The following is a 23,300-nucleotide window of genomic DNA, read 5'->3' as shown; positions in this document are numbered from 1 at the left end:
CTGGAGTGCCCGCCGTGGCTCCGGGCAGCCGAGCCGCGGGGCCGACCCCAGGGCTCAGGTGCCGGGAGGGAGGCGCGCTGCTAGCGGAGCAGTGCTGACCACGGTGCAGGGGTCCTGTCGCACTTTGGGAAGGGACACGGCTGGTAACCGCAGCAGGGCCTCCACACAGTGTGTTTTCCGTCTAGGGGATAGTTTTATTTACCTCGCTGTTTCACAGGATGTGTTTTCTCTTGGGCCGTGCCAGGGACACACACACAAACGCACTAACAAGGAGCAGCACTACCAGCCATGCTGTGGCACGGACGTGCTGAGGGGGCGAGCCAAACGGTCACTGTTCGACACGGGGCTCTCAGCAAGAGTTGCTTATTCTCCCACAGGCTGCAGGGAGAAATCCTTTTTTGTTTGCTCTAGCAGCAAATCCCCTGTTCAGTGAGCTTCCACATCGCCTCCAATGGCTGCTCTATACACCACCTCAATGGCACAAATAGTGAACATTCATTTGCAGAATATTTTGTAAATTACAGTAGCAAAACAAGCACAAATACTACCTGCTCAGAGCAAAGAAGCTGGAGGAAATCTCCCCTTCTCTTGACGCGTACACATTCAACACTGACGCAGCTCTGCCCCTGCACTGGTCTTTGGCAGTTGTTTCTGCTTAAGTGTCTGAGGGTCATGCCTTATGATTTATTTGCCACATGGACTAGTTTTGGAAGAAGAACTAAGACTTCAAAGTACACTGTCTGCTTTTACCTGTCCCCCCCCATCGTAGAGTAATGGAGGTTCCCTTTTGCTTCATTATTTCCCCTTCAAGCTACCCCACTACAGAACTTGTTGGCTAAGAGAAAGTGATGCTCTTGGTGTTCATCCGCTGAGCTGCAGCCTGACACCACTAACAGTTCTCCTCAGAGGATTTCTTGGTGCCTTGAAGGACCAGAGCTGAAGCAGACGCTCTCTTCTGATGCCGCCACTTGGCTCGTCGATTTTTAAACCAAACCTAAAAAGCAAAATACAAGGAAGGAAGAATTTCTACATTTCATTTGGTACTTGGAAAGGGGCAGGCAGTTACACTCCTGGACTCTACAGTGTGGCACTAAGCTTTAGGATACTGTCATGCATTTCCCAATATAAAATCTCCCACACAATATGCTTGATAGAAAATCTATCCAGTCCTGCCCCTGAAATCCTGCTCAGATACATGTAAGGGACACAAGTGAGCTGGGACCCCCATGGCAAATGCCAAAGTCCTACAGACCGCAGAAAAAAGGAATATACACCTAGGTGCAGAGTTGTATCAGCAGAACTTGTGTGTGTGTGTGTGTGTGTGTGTGTCTGTGTTTATACAGATGTATTTATGAGAAAGTTTATGGGGCCAGGCCACCAAGATAAGCCAAGCCAGCAGAACTGTTTTATACTCTTCCATTACATGCCAAACCTAAGCTGTGTTTTCTCGAATACCTAAGGGTGCTTTTTAAAATGAGGCCCTGGGTCTGCAGCCCTGAAAAAGACAGACCAATGCCCGTGACTGTGTTCTCCTGGGGTGCTTTGCAGCAATCAGAGTGGCAAAATACTCATTCTGGCACCTCACCAAACGGCCGGATCTCACCTCTACCCTCTCCTCCTTCAAGTGAATGCGGTTTGCTAGGTGCTCTCTGGTGATGACGTCTGGGTACTGGTTCTGATGGAAAAGCGTTTCCAGGGCCTGCAGCTGGTCCTCAGTGAATATGGTGCGATGCCGGCGTGTCCGTCGCTGGATCTGGTGGAAGGTCTGCACCTCGCTCAGGCTCCCCTGGGGACTCTTACAGGCCCTGACCGCAGAGTGAAACAGCCGCATGGGCCAGGGGAACCTGGCGTCTGCAAAGGAAGAGTTACAGTGAACACCATTAGGAGACAAAGGACTGAAATAAAGATCCTGCTCAAGCAGTTCCAGTGCAAGCTGGATCCACACAAGTGGCTTGGAAAGAGGTGCAGCTGGCCAGCTGGGGTGGGTGAAAAGCTGCGTGAGCATGATGCAGGCAAGAGAAGGGCTCAGGACATCACTTTGGGAGAAGTGTGCAGGAAGGAAGGACTGGCTGCATTTTCCTCATTTACTTAGTTGCAATATGACCAACTCCAGAAAATCACTGGAAACCCACAGCCTAGGTAGGAAGGGAGGAGATGTCTTTCAGTAATGAAGTGGGGGATTTTTGAGCCTTCAGGCTTTAAGGCTTTTTTGAACCTTAAAAAACACATTTTTAAGGCTTTGCTACATTTTTTTTGCTAGATGCAGCCAAAAAATCCTTCCCTTAAATGACAAGTGAGGTTCCCCAGGGCTGGTGCTGTCAAGATGAGCAGGCACAGCTCTGTGCATTGGCAGCATGACCAGGAGACCCCATGCTCCACAGAGAACTTCCCCTCCTAGAAGCACCACTGTCTTTAAGTGTTGAACAATCAAACAGCGATGCCCAGTAACAAATAGCGCCTGCAGTTTTTAAGACCCAGTAGCTTTGCAGGACTGCCTGTTCTTAGAAGCGGTGCTGAGAACAGGTCCAGCTGCCCCTTACCTGAGCAGAGGTCTAAGAAAACCACCACGGCAACATGGCAGGCCAGACGCTATATTGTTACTCTGTACTCAGGTTTTCCCCCTCTACCCAGTGTCGGCACCAGCTGCAATGCCCCTTCCACAAGCTGTATGCAGTGACTCAAACCCAAACACTCACCCAGCCAACTCGGCGAGTCCTGCAGGGAACGGGCGCTCGTGTGAGAACAGCAGCAGCAGTTGCAACTTGCAGCTTCCAGCTCTTCCTCCTCCTCCTCCTCGTCCGGCAGGGAGCTGGCTGTGATGGCCTCCAGCTCACACAGCCCCTTGGGCGCACAGTCCAAGAGCCCCCGGAGGCACAGCGGGAGCAGGACCTGGGGGCTCTTCTCTGCCGGGCTGGAGAGGATGTTCTCGATGCTGAACGAACACTGCTTCTTCAGGCCTCTCCTGCCGAAGTCGATGTCAGACGCTGGCTCCGAAGACATCCTGTGCCAGGAGCAGCAGCCGTGGGAATGGGCAGCTCACGCTGAACAGCGCTGGCTCTCTATGAACTAATGGTGGAGTGGGGTCTTACAGGGAAAAAGACCACTTACACTCACATAGCTTTTAAAGCAGACCAGCGAATCCATCCAGAATCACCGTTTTGCCTTGGAGCTTTAAGTCCTACTGTCACTCTTGCACCTGAGTTTTTATTTTATACACACCCCCCACACACACTTTTTTCCTTCTAACCTAGCTGCTTTATGCCTGAAGCCATCCTAAATACATATATATATAGAGAGAGATATAATCCCTTTGGAAAGAAAACCGTAAACCCCCCTGTGAATAAAATAAATTCTAACTAATCTTGGCAGCTTTGTGAAGGGTTAGTGTGGATCTAAGATTTAGCTAATCCCACAGAAATGACTCAAGAAGGAAATCTGATTTCTCCATCTCGGGTGTAGATCTGAGGTGGTTATGATCTCCATTGTGCTGGAGCCTCCAATGCAAGGAAGGGGGAGGATAGCTGTTCCCAGCCCGGAAATGGACCAGAGGATTAACTCCTTAAAAGAAGCAAATTATCCCTTTCTCTGTCCAAGTGAAAGCTTTCCCATCAAAAGAAAGCTGTCATATCATACAATATGAGAGAGAAGGAGAGTTCAGCTTAATAAAAAATCATTTTTAATGCTAGCATAGCCTTTGGCTGCACCAGAACTCTCTGTGAAAGTTGATTTATTTTCTGCTCAGAGCATCGAAATCGTATTTTCTCCCCCTTCCCCTTTCCCCTACCTCCATTGCTTTAATCACAATAATAATACAGATGCTTTGCATGTCTCTAACATATGCTTTGTACGGATTCAAAGCCCTTAATAAATTAGATTAGTGGCAGCTCATAGCACCTCTGTGACATAGATTAGTGGCATATAGTTGCCTGTATAGCCACCCACAAAGGGATCAGATCCGCTGCAGCGCTGCTCAGAGTTACAGCAGAGTTTGGAAGGGAAGGGAATGAGCGTTGCCTCTGCGTGAACTTAGACAGCGAGGCCCTGTAGTAACTCACACAGGAATGTGGCCTTGATGCCAGAACTAACATTGAAAGAAAACACCAAGGGCTGTTGAAAGAAAACACTGCTCACTATTCAGTGAGTCCAGAGCAGCCAGAGTTTCTGCCCAGCATGGCCGAGAGCAAGTGCTTAATGAAACAGATTGGCAAGCATGACATGTTAAAATGTTTTCTTTGACATTCTTCCTAATCGCTTTCTGCTGTCAGAGTCTTTAAGGATCATATTTGTAAGATTTCCTCTAACAGCGGGAAGGCTTCGGACCCAGCCCCAGAGTCTTACACGCAAGGGGTGGGCTGTGACCCTGCTTTCCCAGGCTCTGCTGCTGGCTAATGCCCCTTCAGAGCCACTTCTGTGAGTTCAAGGGCTCTTGTATACCTGTTCTCTAACAGGAAATTAAACCTGCTCAAATTCCCAATGCCTTTGAGAGAAAACCCTCCTCAGGGTCAGTCCAGTTAGATTCGCACCTAATACAGCACTGCCTGGTCCACTGGCCTTTAGAAATAGCAAAGCATTGATTTTATGACTATATCAGGATGACCAGACTTCTACAAAGATTTGCTAGTTCAATTACCAACTTCTCCTTCTGCCTAGAAACAGAAACTCCAGTGAGGTTATGTCCGAGAGCGGAGAGGTCACTAAACTGCGAATCAGCACAGGAAGAGGAGCTTGGAAGGCCGAACCTCCACAGAGCCAACAGCAAGGCCTAGTATATACATACGGTCACCACAGAAGGAAAGAGGACATCTTCCACCTCAGCATAGTCTGAGAAAATTCACAGCTTGAAATGTCATTTGTTTTACAAGGGCTAAGTCTCAAGCAAATCTTTTTGCCAGCCACCACTGCACATCACAGTGGGAGAGAAGGCGCCTTCTTAACTGAGGAAAGCAACAATACCTCATATTAAAATAGCAGTGATGACAAGGTGCTTGGATTTATGACAGAGTAGCTGGAGTTAAAATAGAGAACCTGTGTTTGAGCTCAAGTTGCTTAGGAGAGTTTAAACTGACTTTTGTCATCCTCAGTGCTGTTTAAGCCAAGGTGGGTCACGAGGCTTTGGGAACTCACTTGGGGAATGCGCTCCCACTCTGTATTGCTTTGCGGGATAGACAAAGTATCAGTCCCACTCGTGGTGTGGTGAGGAGACACACAAGTGAATGCAGTGAAACCATGGCAGGTCAAAATGTCCATGCGACGCCTCATGATTTCATGTTGAACATCCCAGCAACACCTCCAGCAGCACACTGAGACTGAGAGCCAGTCTTCATGAAAGTCCCCTCTACCAGTCCCCTTTCTTTCCTCTTTGGCCCTGCTTTCTGCCTGTCCTTCCTCACTCCATGGTGGTCATCCAGTCCTGGGAACAGATGCTCAGTAGCCTTCCTGCCTATGACCCTTCAATCTCTTTAAAATCTGACTTAGAAACAAAACATTATCTTTTCTCCTAGCTCCTCCAGCTATTCGGATTTTGTAATGTAATTTATAACTATGTTCTATAAATCTCTAAATATTTGCTGCAGGCTTGAAATAAAAATGTCTTTATAGCCTTCTGGTCTGTTCATTGCTATGTTGCCAAGACATAAGTGCTACCTGAGATGCACTGGAGAACTGAGCTAGCACAGCTGATCGTTACAAATTGCTCCCTAGCTTTCATGTAAATACCCAAACAGGGACAGGCAGGATGCATGTGGGCCAGGCTCTGCTCCCCCACGCACTGTGCAGGTCCAGAGTGGCTGCACGGCTGGCGAGCCGGGATCAGGTGTGCTGCGGGCAGGCAGGATCCTACCCTTTATGCTCCCAGCTGCAATAATCATACGCCCGAACCAGATTAATTCTCATTCCCCATCCATAACAAAGGACGTCTTTCCCCGGCTTCCCCTGCCTGTCCCTGCCTTCCCACCACACATGCACTTAGCCTATTAGTATCTCTGCTGATTGCTTTCTTTCATTTCTCCCATACCTTTCACTTCAGAAAATGGACTGGTAATACTTCTTTTATCAAAGAATTATGGGATTTAGGACCCAGATCTTACAAAGAGACTTTTGATAGCTGCTGGTAATCAAATCCCAATCGGCAGACACTTCTCTGCACCCTGTTACCGGAGAGGAATAAAGGAAGGGGATTATTGATGTTCTGTTTACTGAGCCTCCAGGAGATAGGATCGCTGGGCTATTTCATATTAGAAAAGGAAAGGAAAATAAAACAAGAAAGAAAAAAAATGCAGACAAGGGAGGACAATATAGATATAGATAAAAAGGAAAGAAACAGGCTCTTATCATTTTCTTATTGGTTAAGGAGATTCCAAAGCCATTATAGAGGATTAGCAAAAAGGTTAATCTGCTTTAGCCGTTTGCTTGTCAAAAGTGAATTTATAGGGTTTGAAAATCCTTCCTATGGCGAAACTAGAGAAAATCCCCCTCTTCCTCCCCTTCCCCTCCCTTCTGCAGGCAGCACGGGGGGACGGGAACAGGGGCCTCAAAGACCCCGAAACGCAGGGGCGCCCTCCCGCGACTTGCCCCGCGCCTGGACGCGTACCCCCTGGACACGTACCCCCGCGGGGAGTGGGCAGCTCTGGGTTGGTAGCGCTTTTCCCACTCTTTCGCGGGTGTAAAGCAGCCACGATGTTTGGGGATGCTACGCGGGAGGAAGCGGCGCTGCTCTCTGCTCCGTGGGGAGCAACTCACGCCAAGTGTCTACCAGCAGCGAGTGCCAGCGGTGCACAAGGGCCGGCCGCAAAGTGACACTCCTGGGTGACCACCACGAACGATCAGAGCTTCCTCCGTCAGGCGAACTTGGCACGGTGCGATGGGCAGAGCAGCCGCTCCAGGCTGAAGCACTGGAGCTGCTCTTCGGGGATCTCAGCCCTTTCCCCGCCATGGCCCAGTGCAGGGCACCACGGCTGCGCCCGGACCCCTCGCCCAGACCCCGCTGCAGCGGTCCGGGGCGTGCACCGAGCCGGGCACCTCGACCCTCGCGCCCCGGGGAAAGCAGGCGCCCGAACTGCAGCAGCCGGGGGTTTCACAGCGAGGGCCTGCATCGCCTGGGAGCCGGTGCCTCCCCGCCACGGCGGCGGGACGCCGCGGGCAGGCCGAGCGGAGCGGCTGGGCGGCCCGCCCGGCCCCGGCAGCGCTAGATGGGGCTGCTGAGTTTGCACAGAGCATTTCTGGACTCTATGACCGGCGGTGTGCAGGCGCCGGGCGCACAGGGCTGCCGTGCACAGCCTGGGCCCGGCCATGGGGGCAGAGCAGGAGGCGCAGGCCTGTGCCGCTTTCTACGGGCCGGGCGGGCTGTGCCCGGCCGCGCTCGCCTGCGTGCAGAGCCTGCGGCGCTTCGCGGGGTAAGGTGGCGCCTGGCGGGGCGCGGGCGGCGGGCTGGGACCTCCCCGGCCCAACGCCCGTCACCCCGCGCAGGAGCTCGGCCAAGAGGAGCAGGGAGAGGAGCCTGGAGGAGGCTCTGCAGCTCTCGCGGGTGGCGAGCGAGGGGCTCGGGGCGCTGGGCGACGCGGCGGCACGGCCCCTGCTCCGCTGCGTCCTGGCTTTCCAGGCGGAGGCCACCGGCAGCTCCAGCTCCTTCCAGAAACTCGAGCAGGTCTGTGGTGCAACTGGCCGCGCTGGGCGGGGGAGCTCTGGGCCGGGGGGGACCAGCATCGCGGCTGGTGCTGCTCCGTGGCTCTGGAGTGAGCGACCAACCCGCGGTCTGTCCCCCGGCAGATGGTCACCACGCTGGCGGCGGGGCGGGAGGCGCTGCTCTCCCGGGAGGTGGCCGCGCTGCTGGACGGGCTGGCGGGGCGCGCGGAGGTGAGAGCCGCGGCCCGGGCGGTTGCGGGGGTTCGGGCTGGCGGCTGTGGCGTTATCCCCCGGTGGGAGCGGGGCAGCTGCGCGGGGAGCGACCCTGGCGCGGGGCTGAGGCTCCAACCCTGGAGGTCTCCTCCAGCTGGGGAGCTGCAGCAGGAGCTTCGCTCCGAGGCTGTTCTCCCCGAAACACCGGCGTCGCGCACGGTAAACCCCTGCTGCCGCCGTCGTGCCGCGCGGTCAGGGCGTCTGTCCTTCTGCCTCGCAGGTGCTGTCTCCAGAGGACCTTCAGTCAGGTCAGTCTGTCCTGCTGCCCCGGGAGCTTCTCCCGGCCCCCGCGGTGCAGCACAGCCCCTGCCATCGTGCGCAGGGACGTGCCCGCCACGACCGAGCTGTCCCTGACCGTCCGGGTCTGCTGGGTGGCTGCGGAGGTCCCCGCGTGGCACCCGATAGCGCTGCCCGCTCACCTGGGGCAGCTGCAAGCCGGACGAGCAGAAGCGTCCCGAGTCCCGGCCCCGTGGGACCCCGGTTAAGGGCAATGCCGCCCTTCACTTCGCCCGGAGCAGGGCTGGCTGGGGGCGCCGCGCCGGGAGCGGGAGGGCCGGGAACCAGGCTCGCCGCTTGCCCGCAGTGTGCATGTTCGTGGAGGAGAGCGGCCCGGGACGGCTCCACTGGAGGCAGAACCTGGCACCGCTGCTGCAGCGCCTGGCTGCCACCTTGGCCTGGGTGCTGCAGAGCCCGCTGGCCAGCGCCGGCCCCTGGGGCTACGCGGCCGTCAAGGTGAGAGCCGTGTCTCGGAGCGGGGAGGATCCGTCCCCTGCAAGGACAGGGACCTGCTGGGACCCCCTGCCCCTGGGCTGGGACATCCTGCAGAGATCCAGCACGTAATCTGCTTCGAGTGGCTCTCCCGGCCCCGAGGAGCAACTGGGGTTTTCTTTGGAGGCGAGGGATGCTTAAAGCCTCCCTGCGGTCCCCTCTGCTCCAGGCCTGCCTCCAGCTCTTCCAGGCGCTGCCAAAGGACGTGGCCCCCCTGGTGTGGAGCGAGGCGGAGAGGAGCGAGACGCTGCAGAGCGTTTTGGGACTGCTGCTGCAGGTCGTCATGGGCAAGGTGCGTACGACCCCAGCAGCCGCCCGCCCAGAGCCTACGGCACCGCAGGGCAGCGCTCGCCCGGCCTGGGGAGCAGAGCACTGCCGTCCTCCCCGAAACGGCACTGGAGCTACGCCAGGTCCCCCAGGAGGTCACTGCACAAAGAGTCTGAACGTCCCGAGGGACCTGCGTCGTTGCCTCTGTGTGTTACACAGGCACGGAGAGGAGCGGGGGTTAAATGGGTTTTCTTTTCTTAAATGGCGTTTTCAGCTGTGCCTTTGCCCCCCCTGCGTCCAGGCCCCGAACAAGGACACGCGCCTGCTGGCAGGCACTGCGCTGACCATGCTGCTGAATGCGGCCCCGCGGCCCGAGAGCGGCGCCGGCGCCGCACGGGCGCTCTTCCAGCTCGCCGAGCAAGGTGCGTGCTCGTTCCTGAGCCGGGAACGGCCTCTTACCGAGGGGACAGCAGGGGCAGGCACGTCTGGGTGCGAGGGGACAGGGGCCGAGGCAACTCAGCAGTAGTCCAAACCACACTGCACGACAGCGTCCCGCTCTCCAGGCCCCAGAGATCCTACTGCCGCCAGCCTTCTCCAGCGGTAGCTCTGGGATTAGCCAGACAGGCAAGGGGGGTTTGCTCTTGGATAGGTATTCGGGCTTGGTGCACGTCTTTCTCCCATCTAACACTGCCGTTTCCACCTAGGTGTGGGGGAGCTGAGGTTTGGGGAGCTGACGGTGGAGGCCACCTCCGTCCTGGAGCCAGACGGGCTGGAGAGGCTGGTGCTGACCAGAGGCTTGCTGACCTGCTGCAAGACGGCCATCCTCAGCTGCCAGCTGGAGAGCTTCGCCCACCAGGTAGGAGCGCTCAGACTCAACAGCCAGAGATTTAGAGCGCCTTTTGCATGGGGTGTCGCTTTGGCAGCCACTGGTGAGGGTTTTGGATACAGGCAGGTAAGATCTCTGCCGACATAGCCAAGCTGCACCAGCCGGCACTAGCAGCTGGAGGCATCCCACGGAGCGCGCTGCCTCCTCGGCACGCGACGCGCTAGGCAGGAGCGTGCTTTCTGCTGGAGACATCTGAGCAGCGGCTGCCCTCTCCTGAGGAGCTGAGAAGTCAGCCAAAAGCAGCCCTGTGCAAGCGAAGCAGCAGCCACGGTGTTAGCCCCCAGCTCATACAGCATAAACCCGGGCTGCCCCTGGACACAGAGCGGCCTCCAGCTCTGCTGAGTAGCAGCATCTCCTAGACTTAAGAGTCAAGGACTGTCAAAGAGGAAGATAAAGGTAGCTATAAGCTGCTGTAGCAGCAGAGAAATGCACAGCAGACTCCTCCCTGTCTCGTGCAGTGGTTTTCTTGCCCTGGAAAGCCCCTATCTGCCTGCTCCCTAACATGGCTGTGTTCCTGCAGGCTTGCCTGCTGCTGGATGTGCTCTTTCCCGCTGTGTGCGCCCTTAGCAAAGAGCAGAAGGACTGCCACTACTACTGCTTCCAAGGTAAGAAACTACGACCCCATCACAGCAGGGCAGGGGAGTTTAGACAATTCACTGTCCTCGTGATGCACCACAGCAGCCACCACGGAGCTGCCAGAGTGTTTGATCTTCTCAGGGGGAAAATTCTCTTCTGAATCTAGATAGCTGGTTTGGAAACTGCTGTTAACATCTGCTTCAGCCCATTTAACTCTAACTCACACCTACTTTTGTACATCTGCGTGGGCTAATGGAGAAACTGCCCGCTTTGCGCGCAGGTTCCCTAAGTCCCCCCAGACGAGCCGCACCGGGCCGTGCTGCATGCGGCTCTCGGGCTCACCACTGCATTAGGCCACTCTCTGCTTCCAGTTTTCTCCCTCTGGCTGCAACGCCTCCAGGAAAGCCTGCCTGAGATCTGGAGCTTGAAGGGGAGCCGCATCCTGGCCGAGGACTCCGATCTCCTCGGCCAGCTCACCCAGCTGGTGTGGAATAACGCCGAGACCCCGGTAAGGTCGGATAGAGCCGAACCCCAGGGCCCCTGCAGGCAGAAACAGCTCTCTCTCTGCCCAGCTCAGCCTCTGTTCCCGCTTACGGGTTGTGCATAACACAGCCTCGCCTGTCTTAGCTCCGTCTGTCCCCTGGCCAAGCACATCACTCTTGTTGGGTCCTCCTGGAGCTGTGCGCAGGAGGGAGAGCTGTGCGCAGGAGGGAGAGCTGTGCCCCCCTCGCCCGCAGGCTGGCTGCGCCTGCCCTGGGCTTGCAGGAGAGGGGCACCCGCACTGCTGAGGACTGGGCACTCATCGCACAGCCTCTGCAGGGCTGTACTGCAGTGCTTTGACCTCCCCACACAGCACCTGGTGCTGCAGTCCCAGCCGACTGAAGGCCACACGTGGTCACGCACTGGTTACAGCCTGGCTCATCTCCTGCCCTCCCTGGTGGTGGACGCAGTGGTGCCCAGCTCCTCAACCTGTGGCTACCCAGCCAAAACACGGGTTGCCACAGAAAGGCAAAGGAGCTTTTCTAAAGCACCAAGGCAGGGGAGGGAACCAACTCTAACCTCTCTCAGTTGCCGTCCTTTGCCCTGCCAGGTGGAAGGGGTGTCCGAGTTTGTCCACAGCTCCTTTCGGCTGCTCCTGGAGATCTACTGTCTCGAGTGCAGGCACTTCGAGGACCAGGACAGGCCTCTCTACAGGCAGATGCTGCAGAGGGTCATCTCAATGCCGTGGCAAGTCAAAGCCAGATACGTGCCTCTGTGTGCCCTCGTCCCCTACCTGGGCAGCAAGCAGGTAGGGAAGCCGGGGCAGGAGCAGGGGAGGCCGCTTGGGCCCGCGGGAGGAGCTGGCCGAGCCGGGGAGGGCCAATGCGTGTGTGCTGCTAACGGTGACACAGCATCCGGCAGCTTCAGCCCCAGGGTGGGACACGAGCTGGAGATGCCACAGCATGTACCGCTAACACACCCAGGGACGGGGCCCCTTAGCCCTCGGCTGTGTCCCCGGGACTGCGGGATCCCCTCTCTCTGCTGGCGACCTCCAGCAAGCCTGCCGCTCTCAGCACCCACACGCACCAGCTCAGTGCTCTCAGGAACACTTTCCTGGGCTTCACCGTGGAAAAAAAAATACACGGCCCCAGGCAGAGCCCCAGGGGATACTATCAGATGTGTCCTGGGGGATTGCCAGCTGGGAGCAGAGCTCTGTCACTTGATGCCCCCTAAAATCTGGCCGAGCTGGCTGAAAGCTGTGGCTCTTGGGGCACCAGCAGTAGTTCAGTGCCAGTGGGCAGCCAGAACGTGCTGTCTGCGCCGAGATGCATCCGGCGTCGTACGTAGCCTCTAGTCCGGTGGCGGGACGAGGGGAGGCTGCCCATCAGTCACGCCAGGCTCCCTTGCAGTGACCATTCGGCTTTTCTCCCAGGTCCTGGATGCCTACCGGGACCTGCCGCAGCACCTCCTGAGCTGCCTCGCCACCAACCACCTGTGCCCGGCCGCCGCCGAGGCGTACAAGGCGCTGGCGCAGCAGCAGCGCGCCGAGTGGCTGGCGGGGCGCCCGGGCCCCGAGGAGGCGCTGGCCCAGCGCTGGGCGCTGCACTGGCTGCCGCTGCTCTCGCAGGCCCTCCGCTCGCCCGTGCCCATCCTGCAGAGCAACGCCGCCAACCACCTCCTGCCCTGGACCCTGCGCCTCTTCCCGGCCTCCTACGCGCCGCTGGCCGCCCAGTTTGGCGGCCGGGACGCGGCGGCGCTGCGGGCGTGGGTGGCGCTGCTCAAAGCGCAGAAGAGCCTCACGGGGACGCTGGCGGCGGAGGGCGAGACGCGGGAGCGGCTGCGGCGCTGCCTGCACGCCGGCGAGGAGGCCGTGCGGCTGGCGGCGCTGGGGCTCCTCTGCTGCAGCCCCAGCAGCAGCCGGGCGCTCTCGGGCGCCGAGGCGCAGCTGCTGCGGGAGTTCCTGCCCCTCAACCTCAACGGCGACTCCTCGGCCTTTCGGCAGCTGCTGCAGGCGGCGGTGAAGAAGGCGCTGGCCCGGCTGCGGGACAGCTCGCTGGCCCGGCTGCGCGGGAGGGCGCCGAGGGGCGCTGAGCCGGGCGACGGAGCCGAGCCGGGCGACGGAGCGGGGCAGCTCGCCCAGGCGGTCGGTGAGGTGGCTGCCCGGCAGCTTTGCAGGCGCTTTGCACGCGTGCCGGCTCCGTGACACGGCCCCTGCGCTCTCTCCCGCAGGCTTCGTGGAGTGGCTGCTGCAGCTCAGCGTCTCCTCGCTCACCCCGGGCTCCAACTACCAGAGGAAGAAGACGGCCCTGCTCCTCCTGGCTGCAATCTTGGAGACCTGCACGGACACCTGGAGCCCCGAGCGGAAGAAGGGGCAGCCTCCGCGTGAGTAGGGGCCATGAGCCCGGCATCGCCGCTTGGCCGCTTTCCGGTGCGCCCCGCTCGAGGCCAGACCTCGGCCACCGCCTCCGTGTCCCCGCAGAGACCATGGCCGCGCTGCTGAGCTACGCCAGGCACCGCGGCTGCTGGGACTTCTTCTCGCAGCCCAATCTGCTGGCGCTGCTGAGCTGCTTGCAGGACAGCACCAACGAGGTGAGCACCTCACGGGCCCAGCGCGTCCCCGTCCCGCAGCCCTGGCTGGGCATGGGCAGCTGGAGGCCGTGAGGGGCCATCTGGGAGAGTAGCCAGAGCATCTTCCCAATGGCCGTGCTCACATCACCGGCGTCTCCCTCTGCTCGAGCTAACGCTCCCCGTGATGCTCTGCTGTCTTGGCAGATCAGGGATTTGGCCTCGGAGCTGCTCGTCCGCTACTTCCCAGCGCCGCTGCCCGAGCCCGTGGTCCTGGCTCTGTTCCAGCTCGCCCAGGAAGCCCTGAGCAGCCCCCGAGTGCAGGAGGCTGAAGCCGGAGCCGTGCTGATGAAGACGATCCTGCAGAAGTACGACCTTGCTCCCCCCCCGCCCGGGGAACAGCAGCCCTTGAGCCCCAGGAGCGGGCAGCAGCACTGGTCCCTCCGAGGCTGCTCTTTGGCCCCTCCAACCTGACCACAGCCAGCGGTGGTTTGGGTCTGAAACAGCCTTTAGCAATGTGGCTGGTGGTAGCATTGGGTAGGGTTGGGGTGCAGGCCCCAAGCCGTGGGGGGAAGGCTCATCCCAGCACACATCAAGCTGAAAACTCCCGCGTGCTTGCAGCAAGGTCAGCGTTCGCTCTCCCTCCAGGTCAGACAGCAGCACCATGAGCAGCCTGTCCCTGGAGGACGGAGCAGCCCCGACGCTGCAGCCCCCAGGGCTGCGCTTCGCTCAGCACCTTCTCGGCGTGCTGCAGGCTCAGTACGCTGCGGCGCGCCAGGACCTGCTGCAGGCAGCAGCCACGAAGCCGATGCACGGTAGGTGCCCGGCCCTGCGAGAGGAGCGAGCGACTCCCGCAGCAAGTCCCTTCTTCCCACGGTGTTTGGAGCGGATGGGTGCCATACGGGCAGAACTGAGGCTACGTTTCAGTGCCGATGCTTGGGCCCTGCCTCAGTTTCCCTGTACGGCTTCTGGTTGCCCACCAGCCTGCCCTTGACCCAGGGCGCCTGCTCCCCCCCCCCTTCCCATTTTGGCAAGCCACTTCAGCGGGGGGGATCAGGGCGGATGAGCTGGGGTCACTCCCGCTGCCGCTGTAACCGGAGCGCGGTGTTTGCCCAGGAGCGATCGCAGCCCTGCGCAGGTGCCTGCTGCAGGTGCCCGAGGTGGCCGCCTCCATGCGAGCGGCCGAGCGGGCGCAGAGCTGGCAGGAGCTCCTCACCAGCCTCGTGGCCACGGCGAGGGACATCACCTCCTTCCTCCTGGGTGCCCTGCAGAGCGGGCAGGGCCCTGGTGCTGACCAGCCAGGTGAGTGCAGCCCCCAAGGGGAGCCCCTGCCAGCCCCAACCGCCCACCCAGCACCGGGCGAGCCCAGCGATACCTCCGTCACAGGGGTCCTCGACCCCGCCGTGCGCTAGGGAGAGGCTCTGCCCCTTGCTGCTGCCCCAGCAGACCTGGGGACTCTGGAGAAGGTCCTCGCTTTGGGCTGCCTCCCTTGGTAGCAGGGGACCGCAGAAGGACACAGCGCGGGGGGCTGGCCCAGGGATGGTGCAAGATGCCCTGGAGCAGCAGCCGAAGGAGCCAGGCAGCTAGTGCCTGCTTTCAGGTCCCTTTCTCAACCATGCAGGAGAATAGAAGTAAAGGTAGAAACAGCTGCCTTTAAGAAGTAGCAGGATACTTGCAAAATCAAAGCAGCTGGTGGAGCAGGGGCAGGTGGTGTCCTTACAGCAACGCTTTGGGAATTGTTTGCGCCTAACGTGACTGCTGTTCTGCTGTAGGCCACATTGCAAGAGGGGAAAACCTCGGGCACATGGGCACGCTCTGCATGGGACATGGCAGGCCTTGTGCCCCGGCCCCCGTGCTGCCACGGCCCCCTCCCTCGGCCCCACGCTCCCCGCGGGCTCTGCCTGGCCCAGCCCAGTGCCCATCGGACTGGGTTTCTCTCTTGCAGCCGCTGCCCCGTCGTTTGCAGACATGGGGAACGCGATCGGCTCCCTCATCATGCTGGGGAAAGGCCAGGGGCAGCAGGAGGACGACTCGGTGCTGCTGTCGGAGGAGCACAGCCTGATCCTGACCTGCTGCTGGGTGTCGGTGAAGGTACGCGCATCCCCGGCCCAGGAGGGGCCCGTCCCCGCCAGCAGAGAGGGGCAGCCCCGCGCGCCCACGCCAGCAGCCGGGGCAGGGAGCCTGCCAGGCGCCAAACTGAACGTGCCGCGCACCTGGGGCCGGGGGATCGTCGCAGTGGCGCCGGCTTTCCCCAACCTTTGGGTTCCTCTCAGGAAATCGGGCTGCTCTTGGGAGGCCTGGCGGAGCTGCTGCTGTCCCCAGCACACGCCGCATCCGCGCCCCTGCTGCCGCTCGCCAGCCTGCAGACAGCAGCCAAGGTCTTCCAGGAAATCCTGCTGCGGTGCCGGCACTGGGTGAGGACGCGTGCCGCCCGGGGCGGCTTGGCCCCGCTCCGGCCCCTCCGGTCTGCCGAGCGCAGCGGGGCAGGTCGGCACGAGACAGGGCCGAGAGCACCACTCCGCACTCCCGGGCCCAGCGCCCTTCCCCGCGCCGCTAGCTCTCCTCGGCTGCCGCCCCTCTGAGCGCCGCGCTGCCCTAGGGCGCCGTGGAGGGCTGCAGCGCCGGCTTCACCAAGTTCTGCGCCGCCTTGCTGGGCCACGCCGACGCGGAGCTGCAGGCCATCCCCCGCGCCATGCTGGACCAGGTACGGCCCTCGTCCCGCCCCGGCCCCGCGGAGCCCCGCAGCGCCGCTCTGGCCCGCCGTGAGCAGTGGCCTGGCAGCCGGGATGCTGCTGCGGTCCAGTGCTGGTGTGAACGTGGCCGGTGCCACCCGTTCCGGAGCGGCTGCCGGCTCTGAGGCTGGCAGGTTTCCAGCCGCGTCTCAGCCGCGTGCCGTTTCTCAGGGGCTGGAGGCGCTGAGCGGGCCCCGGAGCAGCTCCATAACGCGCCGCGCCGCCGGCCTCCCCATGCTCTTCCTCTGCATCGTCAGCGGGGAGCCCCCGGCCCAGGCCCGGCCGCTCCTGGCCCGCTGCGTCCGGACCCTCCTGGCCTTGGCCGCCACCGCCCTGCCGCGGGACTGGGACCAGACCCTCGACCTCCCGCAGGTGAGAGCGGCCGGCGAGCTCGTCCCCGCGGCCGCCGCCTTGGCCACGGGGCGAGCGTCGCCTCGGCCGGCCGGGTGCCCCCGCGCGCGAGCCGGAGGCCTCGGGGCCGCCCGAAAACCGCAGCTGGGGCTGAGCGGCGCCGGTGCCGCCCGCAGGTGTGCGCCCTGCACGTGCTGCAGACGCTGGTGCGCGGCGCCGGGCTGGGGAGCGCGCTGCTGCCCCACGCGGCGCCCACCATGGCGCTGGCGCTGCGGGGCCTGGGCTCGCCGAGCTGGGCCATGAGGAACGCCGCCACGCAGCTCTTCAGTGAGTAACGCCGAGCCCCGGCGCCGCGGGGCAGAGGCCGAGCCCGGCCGCGGGGCGAGCGCCCCCGGGCCGCCTGACGCCCCTCTCCGCCGTCGCCCCCCCAGGCGCCCTCACGGCCCGGCTGCTGGGCCAGAAGCGGAGCGGCGCCGAGGGCCGCCCCGGGGACGGCGTGAGCCTGCAGGCCTTCCTCGGGCAGCACCCCCAGCTGGGCGCCCTGCTGCTGGGCGAGCTGGGGGCGGCCGCCCAGCCGGGGGGGCCACCGCTGCGCCCCACGCTGCAGCCCGTCCTCGCCCTCCTGGCCCGGCTCCAGCCCGGCGCCGACGACGCCGGCAGGTAGCGGGGGGCGGCCGGGGAGGGGGCCGGGGGTGCCGCCGGGGCCGGGGGGCGGCCGGCGCCTGACCCTGTCTCTCCGCAGCGCCTCCGCTCCCTTCCTGGGGCCGCTGCTGCGGCTGGCGGGCAGCCCCCTGTACGCCGTGCGCGCCATGGCCGCCGCGGCCCTGGTGCCCCTGGTGCCGCCGCCGCGGTGCCGCCGCCTGCTGCTGCAGCTGGCCCGCGGGCTGCCCGGGCCCGGCCACGTGCGCTCGCACAACGCCCTGCACGGGCGCCTGCTCCAGATGCGGGCGCTGCTGGCCCCCGCCGCCGACGGGTGAGCGGGTCCCCGCGTCCCCCCGGCCGCCAGCCGCGGCACAGCGGGCGGAAAGCCGCCCCGGGGCCGGGCCGGGCGGCGAGGAAAGGCGTCTCCTTCCCGGCAGGTTGGCGGCAGAGGCGCTGCGCCCCGTGGCGCGGCGGCTGGAGGCCCGGGCCTGGCTGCTCACCCCCGCCCAGCGCTGCCCGCTCGTCCGCGCCGCCTTCCTCCAGGCGCTCGCCCTCCTCACCGCTTCCTGCAGCCCCGGCTTCGCCGCGCGCCTCCGCGACGAGCTCGCCGCCGAGCTGCGGGGCCATGAGCCGGGGCGAGAGCCGAGCTCCGCCGCGCTCCAGGTACTGCTCTCGCCGGGGCTGGAGGGAGGAGGGGGCTGGCGGGACGCGGCTGCCCTCTCTCCTAGGCTGGGCTCTCCCAGGGCTGCAGACGTCTCCCCTGGTGACGCTCAGCTGGTGGCCAGCCTTTATCGCCCTTGCTAACTAGTGAGAAAACCATCGCTGGGCTGTTACGCACGGCTTGCACGGGGCACTCAGCCCAGCACGGTCCATGCCCAGGAGAGCGTGTCCTGCCGGAAAGCCCCGCTGGCGAGGCAGGGCATTTGGAGAGCCGCCCTGCTTTTCTCCCAGGTGGGCTCCGCCGTCCTCCACCAAACCATCGCCCGTTTCCTGTGCGACGAGGCCGCCCGGCTGGCGGACGAGGAGGGAATCGGCACCGTTTGCTCGCTCCTCCAGGAGCCCAATACCGACGTCCAGTTTGCCATCCTGAGCTGGGTGATCAAAGGGGAGGGAGGAAAGTGCGAGGCGTTGGAGAAGGCTCTCCGGCTAACACTGCTGGTAAGACGAGGCCCAAAAGTCACAAACTCAAACCGGAGGCTTACGGGCTGATGGGTCCTAATGCACAGCACTGAGATGATACCTCTAGCTTTTTGCTACCTGGCTGCTCATTAAAAAGCAGAATATTGCCTAGTGCTCCTTTCTCCTGTTATCTCCCTCTGGGAGGATGCACCAGGTCCAGAGCATCCATCCAGTTTTGCTCAGGTTAATGTGCAGCATTCCTACAGCTTCTCTGAAGGCCACAAGGACCCCAGATTCCCCAGGGAACTAACTGTTTACCTTCTTTCCTATTATTGACCAGGAGAACTTACAGTCAGTGCTGCAAGACAGAAGGAACAAAGAGTTCCTGAAATTATACCTTGAAGCTTTGATGCATCTTTACAGAAATCCCATGCCTTGGTCCCAGGATGCTTCCTGTAAGCTCCAGGGTTCCTCATCAGCATGTGTGGAAATCCTGCTCCTCATGATGGAAACTGAGCACCCTGGCCCGGACCTCCTCTTCCAGGCCCTGTGTGCCACCAGCCTGCTCCTCGCCCTCGGGTGAGTCCGCGCTGCTTCCAGAGGCAGCTCGCTCTAGTTATCTGGGAGTTTCTCCTTACTTCTCGCTAGAAGCAGGGCTGGGCCCTTGTAGCATAACTTTTTTCCACGGCCTATGAAACAGCTGTTTTTACGCCTTGGTCCTGTGATCTCAGGGCAGTCGGTGGCATTCTGCACCCTCGGAGGTCCTGCAGGAGCTGACTTGAATTCACTGTCCCCTCTCCCACTCTCCTTCCCTGACCTCCCACAGGTCTGGGGATGAAGCCCAGCCGCTGGCTGAGCGATGGTGCGCGATGCTGGAGAAGTGCAGCAAGTGCGTCTCTTCGGAGGTGCTGAGACTGGCGGCAGCAAGGTCTCTCCAGCTGGCCGGCGTGGACGTGGTGCAGCGCTGCCGGGGAGCCGCCTGCCCCTCTCTCGTCCCCGTGGCCCTGCGGTAGGTAGCTGAGCCTGCGCATTTAAACGGCCCAGGCTCGCAGGAGCATCCCTGGCAGTGCATGTTTCCAAGCAGTGCTTGCTCAGCAGACACCCCAGCCCCTGGGCACTCAAGGGTAATAGTTTGACTCACTTAAAGGATATTTGCCCTTGGAAAAATTCAAGGACATTAGAGGATACCCCACCCACTTAAATGTCGCAAACACCCAAAAGCTTGCATCCTGCAAAAGATTTGAGGGTAGCATTTTAATCAAAATAGCAGAAAGGCTTTGGTGGATTTAAGATGTAAAAAATTCTGTTAATTTTCCAGCAAAGTTTCCTTTATAAAAACTCTCCCTGTTCTTTTGGATGTGGTGCAGTCACCGTCTAACACATCATGACTAAGTGAAGTGATGGGTCCATGCCTTACCTGCAGATAACCCAGCACCTTTGCTAAGGGCTAGCCAAAAGAGGTCAGTCTCTACTGAGCAATAAATGGCACTGTTGTCCTTCGTGCTCCATTGTGGCTCTGCCCTGTCAGACCATAAGTTCTTGGGCTTCATCCAGGAGCCTCCACAAAGAATCGCCAGTGAGGTGTTTGCCGTATGAGGTGCCCCCTATTCCTCCTTGCTGCTTTTGGGACAGGCTGGGAGCATGCTGGATTGCACCATGTGCTGCTTGTAAAGTGGAATTTGCTTCCCTTCCTTCAGGCTGATAAATGTGGGCATCCACCTCCTGCAAGACGAGGAGCAGGAAGTCCGGCATGAGGCCTCCAACTTTGCCAGCCTGGTGCGCCAGGTCCCGGGAGAGCAGGTCCAAGACGGCTGGGTCTTTGTGCAGGCCAACACGGGGCTCCTGGGCCTCCTGCAGCTCCTCCTGGAAAACTTTGGGGATCACCCGGAGACCTTTGGCTCGTTGCTGCAGCACCTACCCCTCCTGGATCTCAGGGGCATCTTGGAAGAGCTGGAAGCCAACAAGTGAGTTGCCAGACCTGTGAAATGGGTATAAAGGAGGGCTGCACACAGAGCATGCTGGTGTTTAGTCATCTCACCCAGCCAACAGCAAGTGCCTGCTGGGGGGATGCAACGGATGCAAAAGCATCTCTGTCCCCTCAAATTGAGGTCCACACTGCACTGGGCAAGCTCCCACTAGCTGCCAGGCTTGCGCTGCCCTTGCACCTTCAAGGGATGAGGTGCAATAGGGAGTGCCATGATCTGCGTTCCCCAAATCCCATGACCTGCTCCAGCCTTTCTAGGCCTGTCTCCAGGGCAGCTCTGGCTTTGCATCCTGGGAGCAACAGGAAAAGCCTCACACATGCGGGACTGAATCAGTGCAACGAGCAGAGCCCCCACCTTTTCGGGGTCAGGAAGAGGGGCCCTGGGGTGCTGCCCCAGCCGACATGGGTCCCTGGCATCAGGCAGCATCGGGTGGCCTGAAGCTCCATGTGTGGCTCTGCTTCCCTTCCAGAGCCAGCAGCCTGTATAAGGAGGACGAACCCAATGTTTTTGCGGAGCCGGCTGTCCTCTCGCAGCTGCTGCTCCCCTTTCTGCTGCAGCTCCTCGAGAAGGCGTCCATCTCCAGCCCGCTCCGCGAGTCGGCTCTCCGCTGGCTGGAGGCCACGGGCCCCAGCATCCTACGTGACCTGCAGTACTGCAAACGCCGGTGGAGCCAAGGTATGGCAGGACACTGCATCCCTTCCCCAGGGGCCCGCGAGAGGCACGGGTCGGGTGGCAAGTCAGCGGGGAGGAGCAGGGTGGCATGAAGCCCTTGAGACAGGAAACGTGGTCTCCTCGCCCCCCCACCTCCAGGCCACTTGTGCCTGGGGGAGGAAGCACCACCGCACTCATGCCTCTTCTCCGCTCTCTCCGCAGAGGCCGCTGGACCCTGGTGGATGAAGGCGCTGGGCTGTGCCAAGCTGCACACGGCCGTAGCCATGCTGCTGGTCAGGGCCAGGCTCCTGGCCCGCGCGCTGGAAGTCGTGCACGGGAGTGACGCGGCCGCCCCGGGGCTGGGCTGTGATGCCCGCGAGCTGCGGCAGGAGCTTGTGCTGGTGCAGGGGCTGCTGGCTCGGCACGGGCTGGCGCTGGCCCCGGCACTCGGCTGGGGCGACGGGCCAAGGGAGCCGGGCCCTCCGTCCGGGGCTGCCTGACGGATGCTCTGCTCTCCAGCGGCCAGACAGACCTGCTGCTCCGGTGCGCGACTCAGGGGACCCCCGTTCGCCCCGTGGCAAGTGGCCACTTCGCCCTGTTACTGGGCATTGCACGCTGCACCAGGGCGGCACACGTACCTGCCCGCCACGCGCTGCCCGCGCCACAGCGGCAGCCACCCGCCCTCCGTTCTTCGGCTCCTGTGGCTCTGTCGCAGCCCTCCGTCCTGATGCACGCTGGTACAGGGTGCCTCGGCCCCCGCTCCTGCTCTGCTCTTTGCAGACTTTGTGGCTCCTGTTGGACTTTTGCCACTGTTTTTTAACCAGTTTTAGGTCATTTTGTGAACACGCTGTGGCCAGATGGGCTTTTATCCTAAATAAAGAGGCCAAGAACAGCCCCAGTGTCGAAGCCTCTTGCTTTGCCTGTTCGGGAGGGAGGTCAGGGGGCTGCGCAGGGTCCTGCTGGCAGCAGTGGGCAGGAGCCGGGAGCTGGGCCAGCTGGAGGCAGCCTTGGCGATGGGGAGGAGGCGGGGGGCGGCCTGAGAGCAGCCTGCAGCTGCCGGCTGGGATTAAAATACGAGAGAAGCCAGCAGCCACCCAACAGCCAGGGCTGCACCCATGATCTGCCCTCCCACCGTGGGGTGCTGGGAGGCTCCTAACACCACCGCCCAGGGCCAGGGTGCCCACGCTGCACCCACTGCTCTCTCCTGCCTTGGGGCACCAGGAAGCACTTGGGACCACCCACGCTGTCCCCACCGCCCACCGCCGTCTCGCCATCGGCCCACCGTCAGCCCCCCATCTACATCCTGCTCCATCTGTAGCACGGTCTGTCCATGGCATGGGCCATCCACATCCCACTCCATCCATGGCCAGGTCCCTCTGTGCCCAGTTCCATCCATGCCCTGCTCTGTCCGTGGCATGGTCCCTCCATAACCCGCTCCATCTGTGTCATGGTCCATCTCTATCCCACTCCATCCATGGCATGGTCTGTCCATGGCACGGTCCATCCATATCCTGCTCCATCTGTGGCACGGTCCATCCGTATCCTGCTCCATCCATGGCGTGGTCCATCCGTATCCTGCTCCATCCATGGCATGGTCCATACGTATCCTGCTCCATCCATGGCGTGGTCCATACGTATCCTGCTCCATCTGTGATGCAGTCTGTCCATATCCTTCTCCATCCCTGGCACTATCTCTCTGTGGTGCAGTCCATCCATGGCACACTCCATCCGTGCCCTGCTCCATCCATGCCGTGCTACATCCGTGGCGTGCTCTGTCCATGCCGCACTCCATTCGTGGCACGGTCCACCCACAGCACAGTCCATCTGCGGCGCAGTCCAGCCGTGTCCTGCTCCGTCACAGGCCGGTCTGTCCGCGGTGCGCTCTGTCCGTGCCCCGGGCACACGGGACGGGAGCAGCAGTCGGTGTGATCGCGCCCTCACGGGGACCGCTCCCTCCCGCTGCAGGGGCGGCACGGCCACCACCAAGCCGAAGCGGATCAAGTTCTCCGAGGAGGAGAAATGCCTCATCCTGGAAGAGTTCAGCCTCCGCAAGGACATCCTGCTCCCCGAGAGCGGACGGTACAGGAACACCACGGCCCGGCAGCGGGCCTGGGAGGAGAGCGCGGCGGCCGTCAACGGCCCCAGGCCCCTGGTGCGGCGTGTGCCCGAGAGATCTGCAAGAAGTGGCACAACACCGTCATCGACGCCCGGAAGGAGCGTCGGGAGGGCCCCGCGGCCCCGGGCAGCCCCAGGAGGGGAGGGAAACCCGGGAACGCTCTGCTCAGGCGGCACGTTGGCACCGGGGCACTCGCCGCACGGCCTGCGGGGCTGCGCCCAGGCACCCGGGAGCTGGCGGAGCAGCAGAGCCAGCTGCTCACCGAGATC

At 61.4% G+C, this 23,300-nt stretch overlaps 2 protein-coding genes across 5 annotated transcripts; one reads left to right on the top strand and one right to left on the bottom strand.

Annotated features, from left to right (window-relative positions):
- Nucleotides 1-476: 476 nt before the first annotated feature.
- On the bottom strand, nt 477-7,179 carry GSC2 (goosecoid homeobox 2). Its single transcript, XM_026104297.2, has 4 exons — nt 6,605-7,179; nt 2,697-3,066; nt 1,604-1,851; nt 477-994 (listed from the first exon to the last, which is right to left on the bottom strand). The coding sequence occupies exons 2-4, from the start codon at nt 2,998-3,000 to the stop codon at nt 890-892; spliced, it is 657 nt and encodes a 218-aa protein (XP_025960082.2). The 5' UTR covers nt 3,001-3,066; nt 6,605-7,179; the 3' UTR covers nt 477-889.
- Nucleotides 7,180-7,189: 10 nt separating this feature from the next.
- LOC112985615 (tRNA (32-2'-O)-methyltransferase regulator THADA-like) lies at nt 7,190-21,807 on the top strand. Of its 4 annotated transcripts, none has more exons than XM_064522164.1 (31): nt 7,191-7,391; nt 7,465-7,642; nt 7,765-7,851; nt 8,114-8,141; nt 8,477-8,625; nt 8,831-8,953; nt 9,230-9,350; nt 9,633-9,784; nt 10,335-10,419; nt 10,762-10,898; nt 11,481-11,678; nt 12,303-13,017; nt 13,100-13,252; nt 13,350-13,459; nt 13,643-13,803; nt 14,084-14,250; nt 14,552-14,737; nt 15,381-15,526; nt 15,709-15,849; nt 16,035-16,139; nt 16,339-16,539; nt 16,695-16,845; nt 16,950-17,178; nt 17,261-17,491; nt 17,598-17,823; nt 18,112-18,318; nt 18,620-18,858; nt 19,106-19,288; nt 19,977-20,243; nt 20,734-20,939; nt 21,138-21,807. In XM_064522164.1, the coding sequence occupies exons 1-31, from the start codon at nt 7,288-7,290 to the stop codon at nt 21,413-21,415; spliced, it is 5,664 nt and encodes a 1,887-aa protein (XP_064378234.1). In that variant the 5' UTR covers nt 7,191-7,287; the 3' UTR covers nt 21,416-21,807. The 4 variants fall into 4 exon arrangements, 3 of the variants coding, with proteins under 3 accessions (XP_064378234.1, XP_064378233.1, XP_064378235.1); XM_064522163.1 differs by having other exon boundaries at nt 9,203-9,350; XM_064522165.1 differs by lacking the exon at nt 7,765-7,851 and having other exon boundaries at nt 9,203-9,350.
- The last annotated feature ends 1,493 nt before the right edge of the window (nt 21,808-23,300 follow it).

The sequence above is a fragment of the Dromaius novaehollandiae genome, chromosome 17 (assembly GCF_036370855.1).
Source record: "Dromaius novaehollandiae isolate bDroNov1 chromosome 17, bDroNov1.hap1, whole genome shotgun sequence".
NCBI classification, from domain to species: domain Eukaryota; kingdom Metazoa; phylum Chordata; class Aves; order Casuariiformes; family Dromaiidae; genus Dromaius; species Dromaius novaehollandiae.
The sequence above is the reverse complement of the archived record's forward strand: the minus strand, read 5'-3'. Positions and strand labels throughout refer to the sequence as shown.

Bases quoted from the DNA above. Each gene is read 5' to 3' on its own strand.
- GSC2 (XM_026104297.2), bottom strand. From the start codon at position 3,000: ATGTCTTCGGAGCCAGCGTCTGACATCGACTTCGGCAGGAGAGGCCTG. The intron at 1,852-2,696 runs GTGAGTGTTTGG...CTTCCTTTGCAG, and splicing joins GGACTCGCCGAGTTGGCTGG to ACGCCAGGTTCCCCTGGCCC. The intron at 995-1,603 runs GTGAGATCCGGC...TTTGCTTTTTAG, and splicing joins TGAAGGAGGAGAGGGTAGAG to GTTTGGTTTAAAAATCGACG.
- LOC112985615 (XM_064522163.1), top strand. From the start codon at position 7,288: ATGGGGGCAGAGCAGGAGGCGCAGGCCTGTGCCGCTTTCTACGGGCCG. The intron at 16,140-16,338 runs GTACGGCCCTCG...GCCGTTTCTCAG, and splicing joins CCCGCGCCATGCTGGACCAG to GGGCTGGAGGCGCTGAGCGG. The intron at 17,179-17,260 runs GTAGCGGGGGGC...GTCTCTCCGCAG, and splicing joins GGCGCCGACGACGCCGGCAG to CGCCTCCGCTCCCTTCCTGG.